The sequence below is a fragment of the Dreissena polymorpha genome, chromosome 2 (genome assembly GCF_020536995.1).
Source record: "Dreissena polymorpha isolate Duluth1 chromosome 2, UMN_Dpol_1.0, whole genome shotgun sequence".
Taxonomy (NCBI): Eukaryota; Metazoa; Mollusca; class Bivalvia; order Myida; family Dreissenidae; genus Dreissena; species Dreissena polymorpha.
The window spans coordinates 31,884,402-31,905,420 of record NC_068356.1 but is presented as its reverse complement, the minus strand read 5'-3'; the positions used below and the strand labels follow the sequence as shown (position 1 = coordinate 31,905,420).

The 21,019-nt window shown below is 35.1% G+C and overlaps 1 protein-coding gene across 1 annotated transcript; it reads right to left on the bottom strand.

The window, feature by feature from the left end:
- Positions 1-160: 160 nt before the first annotated feature.
- Positions 161-19,743, bottom strand: LOC127866504 (alanine racemase 1-like). The gene is made up of 4 exons (XM_052407061.1): positions 19,624-19,743; positions 12,748-12,905; positions 4,007-4,165; positions 161-311 (listed from the first exon to the last, which is right to left on the bottom strand). Exons 1-4 carry the CDS (start codon positions 19,632-19,634, stop codon positions 169-171), a joined length of 471 nt encoding a protein of 156 aa, XP_052263021.1. The 5' UTR covers positions 19,635-19,743; the 3' UTR covers positions 161-168.
- Between the last annotated feature and the right edge of the window lie 1,276 nt (positions 19,744-21,019).

Sequence of the window (21,019 nt, the reverse complement as noted above, 5' to 3'; positions counted from 1 at the left end):
ATCCAGATGCATACAAATGGTATAATGGCTAACCTGTTTTAGTGTTGCTGTAAATAATAAATATGTTTCGGATGGAAATATAAACCTCATAAATAAAAGTGAGCATATATTGTTAAAACCGATACGTTTCAGCTTCCCAACCAATCAAAGCACTGGTTGCTAGTGAGACTACCGCCATACCTCCACCCCCAGAGTGTTCCTCTGCCGCTCCCGCCAGTACCGCAGCCACTGTGACAGGAAGTGGATATCTGCCGCCGTTGGGATAAGCCGGTTCTCGAACATCGGAGGAATCTCGTCCTCGGACGCGTTTCCTTTAAGAGATATTTTCAATAACTTAAAAACTTGTAGCTTGTAATCTAATGAAACAGACTGTAAGCAACTTTCACTACAGTCATTTTTCGGGCTAATTTAACGCAGACACGAGGTCATTTTTCCCCTGCTAAAAAAATTATTTATTCCCTATCCAACCACACCCTCATTAATATTTCAAATTCTTCAAAATTACCTTAGTTAATAATAACCCCGGTCATGTAATTATCGTCGAATCAAATTTGACATGTTTGATTACACATGTTATATCGTTTAGTATTTGTAGCTACGTATGTGATTAACGTCTTAATAAAAAGTTGAATGTTAACATGTAATCATGTGCATTCCCCATAATTTACATTAGTAATCGAGTTTCAGGGCCGTCGTGGGTCGTCGGCTGGCTATAGCCTGACCACTTTTTTGACAAAAAAAAGAGAAAAGAAGGCTTAGCTAGGAGGTGAATTGTTTATATCCTCTGGAGCAGACATGTTTTATCATGCTTCCTTATTAAAAAAAAACGCCGATTTTCAATACAAAACTGATGCTGTTGCAAAAGTGATAAAATCCCGGTAGATCTATCCGTTTTCTAACTTCGTTGTTTTCCGATGGAACAAACGAGCCATCGTACACTCCCAGCGTACACTCCATTTTTCCCGGATGTTTTTACCGGAAGATGCAAACGATTTTTTCCAAAAAAGAGGAAAGACATCAAGGTGAGTAAAATGATAACCATCGCTATGTTGCAATAATAAAAATACACGAAAAATGCTATATGCCATTCGTTCACATATTGAAGGAAATGAATAGTCCAAGAAACCGCTACTTATAGCTGAACCTAAGAAATGCAATATTGTGCCGTAACTAGGACGGCAATGCTTGTGCAGATGTTGATTTCTGCCAGACGTTCAATCGAAGGTATGAGACAGATCATCGTTTATAAAAATCCTTTGACCCTGTCTCTTCAAATAAAAAAAAACGAAAAAAGGGTGTCCCTTTGCACAAAATATAAAACTACGGAAGCCCATTCGTGACATACCTATCTTTTTACTAATCCAATCTGCTCATTTCTACTAAAAAATAATCTTATATTATACTGCAAATAATGAATCCCAACATTATTACATTATTACCCGATATTACCAACCGATATTTGGCCAACGTTGGCTCAACGTTAGCATGCCAACGCTAACATCATACCAACGAGATGCCGACGTTGGGCCAACGTCGGTCTGCTATCTGGGGTATTCATTATTTTATTTTGCAAATCCAAGGATAAACATACACGAAAATACTTAAAGAAAGCCGAAGGATTTATTTGAGCCAATACATTTTCATGGGATATCAAAACAAATAATAAAAGAGCTAAGATCTATATCATATAGTGAAATTCGTTGCCACTACAGCGTATGGAGCCCGGAGACAGGGGTGTACGGTCAATCTTTAGTATATACACTTTGCCCCCCTTCCTCAACATTAGTGGAAGAAATTGTCGTCCCTCTATGCAAATTCTTTGTCAAAGTTTTCCCTTGAATATTAAAGCTTCCATCCATGCAAATGGCGGCATATTTTGATACTTTGGTTGACTTCATATTTCGTTTTGTTCTTGCAATTTATTAAGATTTTTTTTAATTGTTTAATTGTGTCTGCGCTTCGGAGAATTAAGAATATCTGAGAAGCACAATGTCCCAAACTAGACTCAACAAACTTATGATTTTGCACGCTAATAAGCAAAGAACGGACGCTCTTGACTTAACTAAAATTACAGAGGAGTTCGTTGCTCGAGGAGAAAGGCGCAGCTGTGTATTTGGAAAATTTTAAAGCACTGCAACTTAACAAATTAACAAACTATTTTCAAACTATTTTCCCTAGTGTATCGCATTTGCAAATAATATGGAGCCTGGTGCAGCGCCGTGTAACTTCGTGTACTTTGGCCTCAAAACCTCCCAGATGTCCCGATTTAGCCTTTATGTTTCAACAAGAAATATCTTTAAAAAATATATACGGCGTTGATTGTGGTTGGAGTTTATGAAAGGTAAAGAGTTCAATGGATGAGATCAAGGATAGCGAATGTCTTTTTCTGTGCAGTTCTTAGCTGCATCACACGCAGTACGGGATGTTACGCGGAGTTTTTGCGGCTTATTTTACGTCATTACATATTGCTGGTCATAAACATATAGATACAAAACAGAAAAAACCAAAAGAATAATGGAAGTGAAATTAAAACATATGAGTCAACCGGCCACACGCGAAGTATCCGTACATATTTTAAATATTTATACGCGCGTTCTTCGAACAAACCCGTTTTAGTGGTTTGTCGGGCATTGCTATTTGATTCGATTATTAACAGTATCGAGAATCATCGCGCTCATGCTTAATACATTAGTCAATATGGTGGAATAATTCTTGTTTAATTAATTAAAAATAATATTTATCATTGTGTTGTTAAAAACACATTAAGAATCTTTTATTGACATACCATAATTATATCGCTGGATATCTTCATTTAACATCTTTCTGGTCTAAAGAAAATTCCTGTTCACCTAGTTCACGCTATTGCGTCTTTCTTATATAACGATTATTTTACTGGCCGCAAACTCCGGTCAGCACAAAAGGTAGTCGTGAAGACGCAGCGATGACCTAAACTCTGACATTCACACACACTAACCGCGAACTGACAAAGGTGTAAAATCTACGCACACATTGTATTGATGTGAAGAGTTGAGTGTAAAACTGTTCCATCTATCAAGCCTTTTCATAAGAGATAAAATTGTTTCATGCTGAACACGCAGTATAACAGTGTTAGAAAGACGCGGCCATGTTTCCAATGTTCTGGTGGTATTCTCAAATCAGCCAATGGACGAAATGAAGTGTATTCATTCGTGGGTAGCCGCGGTCATTTTTATGAATGTAACCTAAAGGTCACCTAAGGTCAAAAGTGACGTTTAACAGCTACGCCGAAAAAATTTCCGGGGTCGGCAATCGCAGGCCTCCGGCGCTTAGAGCCTGACCACTTTGAAAAGTCCGACGACGGCCCTGAGTTTATGCTACGTTCATCTTAAAGTTCATAATTATCCAAACTACTATCTGAAAATGTCCGAGCACATTACCAAAAGGACTGGTTTGAATAATAACAAGACCATGATCAATATGTTCAAAAGTAAAGAAAAAGTAAAGGTTTGAAAGAAAATTTATAGAATATCTGCACTTTATTTATCATTGAGATTTCGATTACACTTCTACAAATGAAAATTTTGATAAGAGGAGCTCATGGAGAATACTTTTTTTAAGTTTTTATTTTAAAATACATTTTTAGGCCGCACAATCAACGAACCAGAACGGTTTAAATAATTTTCATAAAGACCACCGTATGAATATTTCAGTGAAGTTTCGTCAAAGCGGTTAATGATGAGATGCCGTTTAAATAAGAAAGACGCACAGACACAATGGCGCACACACGGACAAACATCACGGCATCCCAGTAGCTCACCATAAACACGTTGTGCTAAAATGTGAGCTAAAATGTTTTAATCAAAATCTCGTAATTATTTCTCAATCCCTTTCAGTTATGCAGAAACGTATGGGACTGAGTAATATGCATATTTAAGAAAAAAATCCATAGATTGTATTTTAAACCCCTGGAACTAAATTAGTACCATGACTGAATTATCTTGGCGTTCAGTGTTTCTTATTCACCCACCAAATATCTGTATGTTGCAGTGGACGCCGGCGGTGCGCAGTTCCTCCCCCTCCAGCGCGGTGGCGACCGCGAAGTGTGAGATTCCGTGCTTCTCCAGGAAGCGAGCAACCTGCGGCGCACCATGTCCGTACGCATTTGCCTTCACCACGGCAATGATCTCTGGAAAATACAGAGCGAAAGAGGAAGTCAGAGAATATGTGGTTTTATCGTGACGTCATAACGATCATCCATTTTTTCGGCGTAGCTGAATAAGCCAGCTTTTCACCTTACATGACCTTTGTAAGTGTCCAATAAAATTTCCCGCGGCTAGACACGAATGAATACACTTCATTTAGTCCGTTGGTTGATTTGAGCATACCACCAGAACATTGGAAACATGAACGCGTCTTTGTAACACTGTTTTACTGCGTGTTCAGCATGAAACAATTTTATCTCTAATGAAAAGGCTTGATAGATGGAACAGTTTGACACTAAACACTCGACATCAATACAGTTTGTGCGTGTACCTTTTATTTTGAGAGGATTGCCAGCGCTAAGCGTTTGTACTGAAAGGCTGTGTTCTCATATTTAGTAATTACTTTCATATTCCTGTCTGTGTACTAGTATATTTAAGTTCATAAAAGTATCGTTTTTCCCTATCCTGATATTCGTTTTGGCCAAACCATTTTAAATTGTTTTCGAAATTGAACATTTAACATGTACAAGTATAAAGTTTTAAACAAGCCGTCGTTCCAGCAGTGGAAGCGTGGCTTCACTTTAATGCATCGCATTCCAACCCGCAAGGTATCAGGGTCAGTTCGCGGCCAGTAAAACAATGGTTATATAATATAGACGCAATAGCGTGATCTAGGTGAACTGGAATTTTCTTTAGACCAGATATATGTTAAATGAAGATATTTAGCGATATAATAATGGTATGTCAATAATAGATTCTTAATGTGTTTTCAACAATACCATGATAAATATTTTTTTAGATTAATTTAACAAGAATTATTCCACCATATTGACTAATGTAGTAAGCATAAGCGCGATGATTCTCGATACTGTTAATAATCGAATCAAATAGCAATGCCCGACAAACCACTAAAACAGGTTTGTTCGAAGAACGCGCGTATAAATATTAAAAATATGTACGGATACTTCGCGTGTGGTCGATTCACTCATATGTTTTAATTTCACTTCCATTCTTCTTTTGGTTTTCTGTTTTGTATCTATAGGTTTATGACCAGCAATATGTAATAATGCAAAATAAGCCGCGAAAACTTCGCGAAACATCCCGTACTGCGTGTGATGCAGCTAAGAACTTCACAGAAAAAGACATTCGCTATCTTTGATCTCATTCATTGAACTCTTTACCTTTCACCAACTCGTACCACAATCAACGCCGTATATCTTTTTTTTAAAGATATTTCTTGGTCAAGTTAAAAAAAAATGAGTTAAAGATTTGTTTATACAAAGATAGAATTCAGAATTAAGTGTGTCCAGTAGAGCAAAAACGTATGTATTGATTTTAAATTCCAAACCTATTTAAATGATTATACTATTACCAAATACAGATTGAAATTACATTCTCTGCGCATGGACTTTGAGTTGAAATCGGTCGATGCCATAAACCAGTATTAATACCCTTAGACGAAGGGAAATGCACCCTTTGTTATGTTCTCGGAGATAAATTTCAGCTAACCTATGAGTGAACACTTATCGTGGTGTAAGAAAGAGTAACATAAGTCCACTTTGTTATGTGTGACCAATTCTAACACGGCACGCGACTTGTTTTCTATAGACAAAGAAGGAAATCAAGCGTGGGTTATTCTGCAATAACTTATGGGCGGAGCTTAATGTTTCGAAAATAGTTCCGAATAAATAAAGAAAATATTGCAGTAAAATGCACGTGCTTAAACCCGCTCTGAAAGAAATGTTATGAATGTAGCATGTATATAAATGTAATGAAACAATAAATTGTATATTTGGTGATAAGTGGCATAACCACGTCTACAAACAATGTTATGTGTTAGGAAACGTAATTCAGAAAACATTTATAGCATGTCAGCTTTTCAGTAGCATCAATAAACGTGACGACATTAAGTTTTTACGATTGTTGCTTTCAATGAAAGTGACGTCATTTGCAAAATATTTATGAATGAAAATGACTTCATATGTTTGTACAATTCAATGACGTCACTAAATAGTGAACTTAGTACTAAGAAGGGCGGAGTATTGAAAAATATAGTTCACGTCCTAAAGCTTGAACCAAATCAATCAAAATCGTGTTAGAATCGAAATAATTTTTTTCTATGATGGTTTGTTGTCGAATAACCCACAGTAAGTTGTATAGATGCGTGTTATCAAATCACTCGTGCTTCGCACTCGTGATTTAATTCCTACGCATCTATACTCCTTACTGTGGGTTATTCGACAACAAACCATGATAGAAAAATATTATTTCTTAAGTATCATTATTTTAATTATTCAATATTGACCTTTCAAAACACAGGTGGTTAGCGTGTGACTATGATATTAATTAGTGAAAACATCATTTTGAATGATAAATAATCATATTATAACGAAAAATCAACTTTTCCGAAAAAAAAATTTTCTTTCAGAACAGTTGATTTTTCGTTATTATATGATTATTTATCATTCAAAATGACGTTTTCACTAATTAATATCATAGCCACACGCTAACCACCTGTGTTTCAAAACGGTTCTGTGAATGCAAATTAGCTAAGTCACGGTGCCTATACCACGTCACTTTTTAAGATCTGTGTGGGGACTAAAATGTCAACAAAAGCGCGACGAAGGTAAGATTTTTATGGATATTTTTTTTAATTTGTCACCATGTTCAATGGGATAAAGTGGAGAGCCCGCTCATTCATGAGAGCTTTCTATAGGTATCATGATTTTATAAAACAAATCAGTATTTTTCAGTAAAGTGCAACCGCGCGTTTGAACGCTTTGAAAAAGGTAGGATCAGTGTGGGGACATTATTTTATTTTGACACAGAAACATCACTTCTGGTGAAATAAAGCAATAAACTTAATGGGCGGAGTTTACACTATATCATTTTGCATTCATTTTCAGGTTTCTGTTATATATTTACGAAACAAAATTCAAGGTAAATATTCTTACAGTAATATGATCTGTGTGGTATACGTTTTTAGAAGGATCTGTGTGGTATACTGTTTATAAGTTTTTCAGTTCTATTCAGTTGCTAAAAAAATGCTTGTCAACAATGTATTTAAAACTGGATTTTTAAATGCGATAGCAAGTAAAACACATAATGGCTATACACTACGCTTGCACCGCTTGTTGAACTAATACATAATAATGATATACAGGCATGCTATACAATCCCCATCATAAAATTAAAATCTTACGCTGGAGCATCTTAAATTGATTACAATGCCAAGCATTCCTTAAATAGGTGTACACTTTATGTTATTGTAATAAATTCCATTTTTATTTTGGCACCAAACACTACTGTCACGTGAAGTAATGTATTCTATATATTATTTTAGATATTATATTTGCTTTAAGGTATGGCCCAATGCTCCGAATGCGGAAAATTGTTGAAGACCAGAGCTGGATTATTGCGCCACATTAGGAGATACGCTAACTCTGGAAACTATTACTGCTGTGGGAAAGCATTTCAAGTAAGATGAAATACCTTAAAAATAGTTTAATTTTTATACAGTTATACTAACAAACAGATGAACGGATTTTCGTGAAACAGTACAAATATACAATATATCTCATCTCTCAGGTTATCATACATTTTGAAATATCTCAATAATCGTCAAATCGTTGGTAATTAAAAAAAAAACGAACGCGTGTCTTCTAATACTAACATTTTTGAAATAGCGAGTTTACGCATTGAAATGTCACGTGATTAAAATAGCTTTTTTTCTTCTTACGATGCCTTCAATCTTCAAAGAACGAAGGACCCCATGATGTGTGTACAGCGCGGCAGGAGCTTTTCGGACAAGTACCTACCTACCCGTGGCTCGAGAGAAAAGTGCAAAAAAGAGGGATTGTCGAACTGTTACCAGTGTGGGTTGGCAGTTAGGAGTGAGATTGACCTCAAAGAGCACGACAAGCCCCACATGCCTGACAAGTATTACATATATCAGGAGTGTTTAAAACGTACAGTCGCAAAACAAACCTCTCTCGACACGTGAGCACTTCACATAAATCCGTGAATACTGATTAATAATCATAATAGTTTACAGTTTGTCTGTGTAACTTGAGTATCGTTTTACGTTATTTTATTCGTTGTTTTATTTTAACTCTCCTTTTCAATATTTTTTAAAAGTTATCCGAATTTGATTAGTTTTTGTGTTTCGTTAAGTTCGTTTGTGTGTTTCTTTTGAAATTATTGTCAAATAATTGTGCAATAAGTTAGATTTACGTTATTCATTAATGAATCGCATCTGTGATTTGTATTATCTAATCTGTGATTCTTTATTAACGATAACTTGATTAAAGTTTTGCGATGTTTTTTCGTTGATTTCAATTTTAAATACCGCTGTCTGAAGCTAGTTTGATAATCATAAGAAGCCAGGGTTTCTAAAAAGTAGTGATTTTCACGATTGCTTTACATTATTAACTGCCTGCTTATACTTATTCTAGGCCATGGTAATTGACAATAAACAATGTAGGCGATAAGGTTGAGTATACAATTAAATACTCCTTAATTTATTCGAAATACGTCTTGACATTCTTCACAGCTGCACCCCACCACAACACAAGAGGAGAATCGTACATATATAATCATTTAATATAAAAGTTATTCATTTACTTTTTATATTCTCTTCAAAATAATTAACACTAAATATAAGCATACACTTGTTACACTGAATACAATGTCATAATTTATAACATGACATTATACAAACACATGGCGCAACAATATGAATTCCATAAATGAAAATAACACACACATATATAATATATATATATATATCTGTTTCTACAATGACCATTATTTTGTTTTTAGTAAATCGTGCCGGTTATTTTCAACTTTAAATAACAACAAAATAGAAAATAATGTCGAAAATGTATGATTTGTTTGGTCGTTTAAAGTTTCTTCACAATGATGCAAGGCACTTTGAAATCCATGATAAACCAATACGTCTGGTGGATTCAGTTTTATCAGTTTTTATTTCACATTTGATTTTAAAACATACATATTACTCAGGAAAGAACATGCCTTTGCTTTTTGTCAACCTGTGTAATATTTGACACAATCTCTATTGCAGAATTTGTGTTCGAATTAAATTTTCAATTGTGTTCGTCTATCCCCATTCTTATTGTTGGCAACAGTTTCTGTCAGGCTTTCGTTTCGTCTCGCCGGCACCCAACTTACTCCTAGTGTCCCCTTCTGTATAGCATTTCTTTCTCGTGAAACAGTTTCCTCTTTTTTCTTGCCTTATCCTTTTCCGCTCACTAGTGCCAAATATGTGATTACTGAAAAGAATCATTTTAATGATAATAATATATCTACTACTACTACTATTACTTCTTCTTCTACTACTACTACTACTACTACTACTACTACTACTACTACTACTACTACTACTACTACTACTACTACATGTACTACTACTACTACTACTACTACTGCTACTACTACTACTACTAATAGTAGTAGTAGAAGTAGTAATAGTAGTAGTAGTAATTGTTGTATTGAAATTATTGAAATTAAATATAAAAAAATATTTTGTCCTCATTATTTCAATTTATCCGTGAATTGTAGAAACACGGATACCACACAGATCCTTCTAAACACGTATACCACACATATCATATTACTGTAAGAATATTTTTCTTGAATTGTGTTTCGTAAACATATAACATAAACCTGAAAATGAATGCAAAATAATATAGTGTAAGCTCCGCCCATAACGTTTATTGATTAATTGCACCAGAGGTGATGTTTCTGTATCAAAATAAAATAATGTCCCCACACTGATCCTACCTTTTTCTAACCGTTCAAACGCGCGGTTGCACTTTACTGAAAAAATACTTATTTGTTTAAAAAAAATCATGATACCTATAGAAAGCTATCATGAATGAGCGGGCTCTCCACTTTATCCCATTGAAAATGGTGACATATTAAAAAAAATATCCATAAAAATCTTACCTTCGTCGCGCTTTTGTTGACATTTTAGTCCCCACACAGATCTTAAAAAGTCACGTGGTATAGGCACCGTGTAAGTGTATTTATAAAGCTTTTGAAATTAGAAATTGTTATTATACCTTTTTAAATCTTAGTTGTATTTTTAATAGTACATACCATGTTTCAGATTCGCAAATTTTCGTTGTAGTTATGATATTGTGAGGAATTTGTGAGGACGCAGTAATACCGAACATTTACCATGCTCTAAAATATCCATTATATTTTTAATAGCACGCATCTCGCTTAAACGCCATCAGGCCATGCTCCGTTGGAAAACTCCGTTATATTGTTCGACTTGTTTGAGAACATACATTTACACTTTCTTTATTTGTTGGCGATATTGATATCTAGACACGTGACTTTGTATAATGAATCATTATTACATTTTTGTCGTAATTACCATATCATAAACCATAATAATATTAAAGTTTCAATTCAATCACTTGAGAAATGTGATATAGTTTCTACAAAATTAAAATGTAGAATGAAAGCAGACAAATCAACACACTAACCGATCAAAGAACCAACCGACCGCATTACTCTTGTAAAGCCCCTGTCTAACTTTCGTTTTGAGGGGTATACTTAAAGGGACCTTTTCACGTTTTGGTAAATTGACGCATTAAAAAAATGTTTCAGATTCGCAAATTTTCGTTGAAGTTATGATAGTTGTGAGGAAACAGTGATACTGAACATTTACCTTGCTATAAAATATCCATTATATGCATCTTTTGACGATATAAAAATTATAAAGCGTTGCAACGCGAAACGATTAAATAATTGGCGAATTCTGTTTTTTGTCGTTATATTTTGTGACACTACGATTATTTGCTTATTGCTGATTTGCTTATATAAAGTATAAAATACATCACATAATATCTCTGTATTAGCACGGTTGGCCGAGTGGTCTAAGCTTTAGACTTTTACTCCAGCGGTCAGTGGTTCGAGCCCAGTTGAGGATTATTTTTTGTTTTCTTTCTTTAATTTTATTCTTGTTTTTGTACTGGAGCTTTTTAGATCCAATGTTTACATTTATCAATATTAAGCACTTAATGAAAAACTTGAATATCTGAAAAAATCTATGAAAATGTCCCTTTTACTACAAATAAGATACTGCTAAATAGAAAAATGGAACAATTTCTACGTGTTATTGCATATTGTGCTTGAAGACGAGAGTTACAGAAAAGTAAACCAAACAAGTTTAGCCGACGAACCTATCTTATACGGCGATGTACTTGGAAACAAATGATTTTCCTGACATTTTTTTATCAAAATATGTTTAAATCAATATTTTATCCTGTTAGATAATACAATTAACGTGGCCTAGGATCTGCTCTTAACGAGGGCTCATCACTTGTCATTGACTATATCTGACAATGTATTAAATTCCGAACGATAATAAGCATTTGTCTGTGCACACGCCTTAAATAATGCTTAACAGATTACTGTGGAGCACGTGACTATTTTTTTCCCATCTTCAGCAAAAATCATTGCTTCAATATTGGTTCTATTTGCAAATGCAAAATGGGTTAGTGGTAGACGTGTGTGTGATAGGTTGAACGTGATCTTCGTGAATAGTCTGTCGGAATCCGGCCGTTAATAATAGTAGCCGATATTTAATTTAGATAAAATATTAGAAAAAAACCGTTCATGGTTGATATGGATACATGTATTTCAAGAGATCAGTGTGTGGCTACGTATAGACAGTCATAACTTGTCCATTCGATAACCATATGTACACACTTGTTCTTGACTCGTTCGAAAATCAAAATTAACATTTTGTATAATTTTAATCCTATTAAAGAATGTGTACATAGAATAAGTGATCGACTTAACAAAGAAAATGTTTTTATCCATTTCGTCGTTTGTCGCCGTTTTTTTCTCGCTGTCAATGTCGAGTGATGGGCGACAATTAATGAGAGACAGGTTAATTATTTGGTATAATTAATTAGGATTATGCTAAAAGTCACAAACAATCCAGTCTCTGCTAGTTCAACGCGGCTTGACACTGTTTTCATCGAGACATATTAAAGGGCATCACCGACAAGCGTTTGTAGTGATGAATACATATCAACGGGTTTTATAGTTATGTTTTAAATTTTAACGTTATCATTAAATAACGTTGCGGCGATATTGTGTTTGGTACGTCAAGAAGTTACATTGAATCGAAAATGGATCGGCCTATTTACACATCGACCGTCCATATCAAATTATATTTATTTCATATTTTTAAGGTGTGACTTTAAATGTTTCCTTTTTTTAAATATTAGTATTCAACATTTATTAGGTTTATTTATCTGTTTTGAAGAACATTCGGTGCATTAGAAAACAGTAATAACTGAGCCTTTAACACTTCAGCGTCTCAAGTCCAGCAAAACTCACTCTAGGTCTAGAAATGGCACTAAGAGGATAGCAAAGTACTTAAAGTTTAGCAAAGGTTTAACAAAAGCATACCAACACCTAGTTGCGGAATGTTTTGAAGTGTCGAAACGCATTGTGGGTAATGTGTGAGGCAAAGTCAGATTAGGGTATACTAAATACATTATTTTATAAAACTTCTACCCACCGGTGTGCTGGTTCAGGAGTCCCTTGAGAATCTTCAAGTTGTTCAGTAACACGTCAAGATCAACCCTTAGGTACGCCGGCCGCCTTGCAAGCCGGAAGTTCGAGCGCTCGAACGCGTCTTTGCAGACGTCTTTCACTTGCTCCATTGTGGTCGATTTCCTTTAAAGACACGTTGAGGTGTCTAGAATAGTCTAGTACAGCAACAACATAGTCATTTGTCGATAAGGTATTAAACCTTATAAACGCAATTCAATTTAAAAATCCATGTTGTTATGTTACTGCAATTGTAAAAATATTATTTCCTCCTAGTTTACGTACACAAGGAAAACCAATTAACGTGAATGTTTTAATTACAAATAAATAAACTCCGGGTAAGGTATACTGTTTACAACTTGGATGAGTCTAGTGATAACACTGGCACTTTAGTAATAATTTGACAATTAAATGCTAAAATATCTAGTATTTGTATTTAATTTAATGTACTTATGCGTAAAATTCCAAAGAAAAACATGTATCGAAAAATACCCATTTACACTCCAACACATATTCTTCGATATATGTGATTCTATGGAATTTTACTCATACACATTTAAGTTTTACCACACATGCAAGCCATTTCAGCTTTAAATTATAACTCAAGTTCCGAGAGGAAGCAAACCAGAAATTTACCTATTGCTAGCCGTAGTCAATTAAAGGTATAGCATATGCCGCATAATTGTCTCGTCTCATATAGACATATTTCGGGTTTAAGCCAGTTTATATTAAATACGCTATACGGACATTTAGTAAGCCTTATGTACAGACCGGTCTTTACGGACGCAAACGTACATATCAATACGTATTGTACGTAATAACGAAGTGACGTTTATATATGCTTCCATATTATGAACATTTAGAGTAAACATCCAGGGACTTAACTCTAGTCTTCATATCATAACGTTACACTTTATCTTTTTGTCCCCTACCGGTTTCACCGGAGGGGACTTATGGTTTGCGCTCTGTGTGTGTGTCTGTCTGTCTGTCAGTCCGTCACACTTTTCTGGATCCTGCGACAACTTTAAAAGTTCTGCATATTTGTTCATGAATCTTGAAACATGGATAGATGGCAATATGGACATTTTGAACGTCATTTCATTTTGTGACTACGTCAAAAAATCTGGTTGCTACAAATAAAATAAAATCTTACAATGGTGGAGCCGGTAGGGGACATATATTGCTCGGCATTAGTATTGTTTAATGTAAAATTTAATAAAACTGCTACTTCCCACATTACAAAAATGACAAACAGTTACAATGATGTTTAAAATCCACGAAAAAAAGATATTCTGAAATATATCTTTCCGTAATATAACTGCTGGCCAATTATCAAAATTTGGATCTCCTTGGTTTTGCAATAGTTACAAACTCCTTTGTTTAGTCAGGTCAACGCATACTTAAAGAAACTTTGTCAAGACGCTATTCAATTATTAACAATTGTTGATTGTTGTGAAAATTACATATTTCTTTGAATTTTTTATATGTTTTGCTTAATAACCAGTTCGAAATTGCAAGTTTTACAAAATGTAAATGATGTTAGAGCATCGGTTATGGCATCTACCTCTATTGCAGAGGAACCGAGCTTTATATTAATACATGCTCTTATATTTTTCAATGGACTTACTATTTCAGCATATCTTCAAACGCATTGCCACAAAAATAGATACCACTAAGAATACGTAAAATACTAAGGTCATTAAAATACTAATACGCTTTGGCTTAATAACCTGTAGGTTTTCTTATTCGGCTAGGTCAAAAATAACAATGCTCTAATATCATAGACGTCCTTTAAGAAGGTCTTTCACTAAATTTCGTTTCCCTTGCTATAATTTGTATTATTATTATACTTTTGACTTCGTAAGATGAGCATCGTATTCTTGAGATTTAATCATCATCGTTCCCTTGACCGGTCTGGCAATTACGTGGAAATGAGGGACGAGGACACATATATCCTGCGCCAGTCTGGTATGTTGTCGGTTGCTGAGTGTAGCTCATACATGGGGATAAAAGTCCACTCTGTCCCATTGTCAATTCTGATAGTTTCGATGGAAACCTCCATCCCGAGTGAGTGCCCTGGAGTACAGATTTGTACAGAGAGTCGTACCTGGTGACGTATCGAATCCAAGCCTGTTTTCGTCGTTCGACGGTCGCCAGGAGCGGATCTTGCGGACCAACAAGTGTTGCTGTCATGTTCCGGGCGTACGCGTTGGGCTTGTGCTCCATGTTGGAATTGCGGATTCGAAGACGATTTAGTTTTAAGGCATGAATCCAGCTTTTTATGTCCTTGCAAAGCGTCCATTTCATACTATGAGATGGATACAATGAGATACTTGTAGAGCCTGTACTTGGAGGGGAAGCTGATGAGTCTGCTTGTCCCCAACATCCTCAGTCGGGTTATCACTGCGGTCGCCATGTTAATTCTTATTCGGACCCCAATGACACTGGTACCATCCTTGAACAGGGTTGCTAACAATGCTGAAGATGGTCACTACATCCAGCTTCTCGTCTTTCACGGTGATGTCTGCTATGGTATTGTTCGTGCTGTTCACAGTGATCTCGACTTCTCCGTGCTGACTTCCATTCCATATGCTCCTGTTCTTTCATTGACTATGCTGGTGAGGTCTTGGTGTTCACGGCTGGTGCAACCCATGAAGTCGATGCCATCAGCGACTCTTACGTTGAAGAGATAAAGATTGTGGTGTAATGATCTTGAACGGTCTGCTGCATGATCTTCTAAAGGAAAAGTTAAAGAGGAGACATCTCTGACGGACGCCAACTGATATCCTGAAGAAATGACCCTTCTGTCCATTGAGAAGTACTGCGATGCTGGCGTTTCTGTAGCGTTCTAGTATTGCTTACAACAGTTCTTCGTCAATGTCAAATCCTCTCCAAACCTTCCATAGACTATCAAGTTACATGCGATCGAAAGCTTTCTCATAGTCGATGAAGTTGTGGAAGAGCTCATGCTGATGTTGCAGGTGTTTCTCAATGATGACTGTTGAGGATCTGTTTCATAGTGCTACACTCAGCTCTAAATCTTGGTTTGTCTTCCGCAAGCAGTATCACGGCCTTAATTTTCAATCTATTTAGGACGAATGACTTTGCTGGGATGGCTGATGACGCTGATGGTGAGGTAATTCTCTCGCAAATTGTCCCCTTTTCGGTAGGGGATGACCTGAGACATTTGCATGTTTCCAGTCAATTGGTATTTTTCCAAAGGACAGGCACTTTTGAAATAAAGAGTTCAGTATTGTGGATATCTCTGTATTGCAACCTTTCAATACTCTGAAGGGTAAATATTTTGGACCGGAGGCTTTATGGATTTTGTAACAATTGTGTTATGCCATCTTCTATGATGGAGATGTCTGGCGTAGATGGATGAGGGATAGGACCTTTGTCAGGAATCAAATGTGATTGGGTTGAAGGCATCTGTAAATTGTCTGTTAAGGATATTTGCTTTGATGTGTGGTGCTTATTGAAGGAGACCATTTCCTCAAGAGGTTCTTTAGTTTGACTTTCAGGCTTTTTTTAGTCTTTACGTTCGAGAATATTATTTTTTATTTTAGAGTTGATGGTTTATCTTGTTCTGAAAGTGGGTTGTCGGCCACTAAAATGTGATAGGCCATTCCTGTTTAATATTATGATTAAATGTACTTCCAATTATTATGTATAACAATATATTTTATTATAATATTAAATTTTTTTTTTCGTTTGTACGTTTTTTTTTCACGATGGTGTATACCTTGTATATTTTTGTGGTGGTATTATTCTCTTGTCTTCAAATCCTGAAATTGAAAATGACTCTAATCGTAAATGAACCTTATTTACCACAGTTTGTGGTGTTTGAATCCATAAAGTAAAACGTTCCCAAGTTACAATTATAGCCATTGTTCCGTTTAAGCCAAGCTTTCTTTGTTTTTGCAAACTACGGTAGAAAAATTCGCGTGTATGAAGCTAGCTTGAAATTTCACTTTGTACACACATAACAATGCTAGCTGTTTAACTTCAAGCTATAACGTTTACATAGCTTTTTTAAGGTTTAAGTATAATTGTTCTAAAACTTTCAAAACATACATTAAAACCTTGCTTAAATTAAACTTTAAGTTCAAATACTGGTACCCAAAACGGAGTTTTGGAACACAAATCTAACTTACTTCGCATGAGGAACGTTCGTGAGAAAACCTCAAGCCTCACAGCAAAATGACTCAGAACACTCCATGATGAAATTAACCGCTTGGCTCATTCAGAGAACAGCTTTGGTACTTGTGAATTTAATACTGCCTGTACAACACTGATTTTGTTTACCGATGCAAGTGACAACAACTTTGTGTTAGCGGTCCTCGAACAGTCTCTTAGGATAAAAGGTCCTGAATGTTAAATCAAATCATTTTTACATCAAAGCCTTAGCGCAATAATATCTCGTAGCATGAACTTCCATGTATACATCTTTCCAGTTTCCTGTCACTGAGGACTGGTACGAAGTGATTAGGAAATTTAAAATTTGAAAAGTAAGTTGTTTAAATACCATAGCTATTTTGTGTTTAATATGAAGGTGTAGTTACGTCAGTTGTATGAATGTTAGCTCTGTAAATAAATTTTGTTTTTTATGTTAAAGTTTTTAATCAGCAAGATGAAAGGTATTCAGTTGTAATTCAGCCAAAACAGCTCTCGGTGAAATGTTTACTGTAGTATTATTTATATTCACTACACATTCTTTTTTCTAAGCTAATTAGTGTATAATTGCCGGTGTTATTTCTGTAAAATTGGGCAAATTAGAGTGTCTAGTCTCCTGTATGAACGCATATGTGGGATGATGGCATCATTCTCTACCAGTTGAACATTTAAAGTTTATTGACTGATTTGGATCTAATGAAAGTGTGAGGTAGAGCAGACCTAACAACAGCTAATGTGTAGTTATTTTTTTTTATGGACTTTTCTGTTAGAATCATGCACCGAAAGGCTAAGTACCATGGTACATGTAATTTTGAGTTTTGGAAATTCTCGCCAAATATTTCCTTACAGTCCTTAATTAATTCTGTCAAAATATTTGTTAAAAAAGAATCTGTGGGCCTTTATTATATTCAGTATATTGAACTATACGAAATAAGCATTGCTGTTTAATATCTCCAGGAATACCACAAGCTTTCAAAGAAATTTCTATATAGCCTTTTTCAACAAGTTATTAAGAAGTTTTTACTATTTTTCTTTTAAATTTTCTAGATAATGCTTTTCAGAACAAGTGGATACACATGAACCTGTGTCGAAAAGTGCGGTGGTCATTATATTATTGACAAATACGCTGACTTCAGCTGCTTCACAAATCAATGTGGGGTCAAATTTATCAGATGTGTCACTATCCTCACCCAACATAGCAACACTCACTCGTTTAAAGGCAAAGTGCACATACTCATTGAAGTTGTAACACTGAATATTAGGTTGGGACATATTGTTCCCGATAGGTCGTGTTGGTCTTTAACTAATTGGTCCTCGACCTTGACCTCGAAATGGACGTTTTCCCTGAAACTGGTCTCTCATAACTCTGAAGAGTCAAGGTCCTCTTTGTCCCACTACATGTTTCACCTGGATTCCCTTTTCCGTTCTGTGGAAACTGTTGTACAACATTCGTCTGACCTTTCTCTTTGTCTAACCTTTCTATTATAACATTCATCTTTTCGAGAAGACTTAATTTCTCCTTATTCGGAGTTTTCGTGTTTCAAAGCGGTAGTTTGGCATTGTTTTGATTTACCTGTAGGTTTTCTACTCTTAAATTCGAGTTCTATTGTCCTCATCTCTGCCTTGAATATATTGTTATCAGTTGTAGTCTCATATTTAAATGCAGATGCAATTTTTAATTCAGCATTTCAGCCTTTCATAGAAGACACCTTTCAATAGGATTTGCTGTGAACTTGCATGTGCTCCCAACTGCTCTAGAGAACATTTCTTCCACTCTACTTGCATATTTCACGACAGGTTCATTGTCTCTTTGTTCACATGCATGAAACTTTTTCAAAGTGGACTCTGAAGTTTTAATGTACCAAATGTGCTTTAAAGAACTCAAGAAGTTCATGTACTTTGTTTTTTTCTCCTAGCCTCATCAAAATTTCTGCTGTCTCACCTCGCAATGATATTGTTATGCTCAATAGCATACTGGCATGTGAATATGCATCTTCTCTGATGAGACAATTCACCTAATACCGCCAGGCTCTGAATGAAACTTTACCTTTCGCTGGTCTCTCCCATAAAATACGGAAATTCTTGTGACTTTAATGGATTCTTTTTCCTTATGCGCTTCTTCTTATTTAATGTTTTTCTTAGTTAGCACATCCTAACTGTTCAGGGTCATCAAGTTTGATTTGCTTTTATATTTTTGGTAAAGCAATATCGTCTTCACTTGAGCGAGTTTCACTTGTATACAGACACTAATGCTATGTTACAATTTACAAATGATAAAACACTGAGCAACTTTTGTACTCAAGTGATTAAAATATTATTTACACTAATTTATCACTACTTTAACACTAATTTAAGTGGTGGGTCCACTAATCTAACTAAATTGCCGTTGGGCAACTTACATTACCTAACTTGATAAAGAACAAGTTCAGCGTTTTCACAATACTAAAAACGTCTTAAAAGTATTAATAAAACACCCACGTCTTTCACTTTTTCCAACTTTTCCTATTCAATCTGTACCGAAATAACTGTTCCTGTGTTATTTTATGGGCTGGGGTCAAAGACACTTGGACATGGACAATGCTTGATCACAACACAAAGTTCTTGTAAAGCTTTTTACCAGAAGTGCTCAAAATAAACAAGTTTCCGCGTTCAGCAGTCACATATGTACCTGAATTCCATTAAATAATCTGGTTCCCGAACTGTTAGTAAGTATCAATTCCCCGCACCTAATATAGAATTGTCCTAACAAAAATCTTGTTATTTAAGGAAAGAAATAATGTATTATTAGCCAAGTCTTGAATTGTAAATGTTAATATCTTCTCAATACTATGATTGATAAACTACTTCCACAAACTCTTAAAAATACTTGTACCGTCTATATTCTATACTCTTAAACACTTGAGTAGGAAGTCAGATAGTGTGGACAAAAATCCTGGGTTTATACCGGTACGCTTCAGATCTCAAGTGAAATGTGAACGTTAAATTGCATGTTAAATTTCTTTATATGCTTAATAAATGCTGGTTAATTACCCAGTCACCACATGTTAAAATTGTGTCATTCAGAAATTATCTTCTTGTCAGAACAAAAAAAAATCCTAGGGTATTACACAAAAATTAAAAATGTGCCCTTTTTTCTACCATTATCACTCAACACAGAACATCACTAAATTACTGGAAATGCAAATACAGAGTACAAACTTAAATGCAGAATTCTTAAGAGCAATGCTCATACATTAACCCTTTGCATGCTAGGAAATTTGTCGTCTGCTAAAATTTCGTCTGCAGAATTACTTAAATTAGCATTTTCTTCGATTTTTTCAAATAATACTATCAGAATAGCAAACAGTTTGGATCCTGATGAGACGCCACGTTCTGTGGCGTCTCATCTGAATCCAAACTGTTTGCAAAGGCCTTCAAAATTCGGTTCCAGCACTGAAAGAGTTAATAACTATATTGTTTGTTGTGTTATGTGCAAATAATGAATGTGAATTACAGTAGTTTTATTATTAATTGTATATACTTTAAAGTATATTTTCAGGAGCAAATATGTATTGTGGGCGGAGAAGTAATCCCGTTATTTTATTTCAGCTCTTGGAAAGTTTGGTATTTTAATATGAAGACAAACACTCGGTTTATATATTTGTGTTTATTTTTTACTAATTAATAGTTCATTGTTATTGCAGTAAAGAGGCAATCCGGATCAACTAATTCAATTTATGTGATATGTATTTTTAATTAGTACTGAAAATCTTGACTTAAGTTTAAATAATAAATTGTTACATGGTTAGTATAGATGAATCTGAAATACGAGGTTATTTTAAAGCGATATTATACGATTGTGTATATGTGTTAAATTGTAATCTATTAATAAAATATGTTACAATAACACAAAAAAGGGAAGAAAAATTATACATTCGTATTTAATAAAATGCAGCAAATACAAATTAGCGCCCCGAGCCGATTGTGACGAAGATATTTCGTACATATTTTCCTACAATAACCGAAGCATTTTTCTTTTAGTTAGTATTCGTGTGTCGTATGAATAGATTTCGTTGCAGGAATTT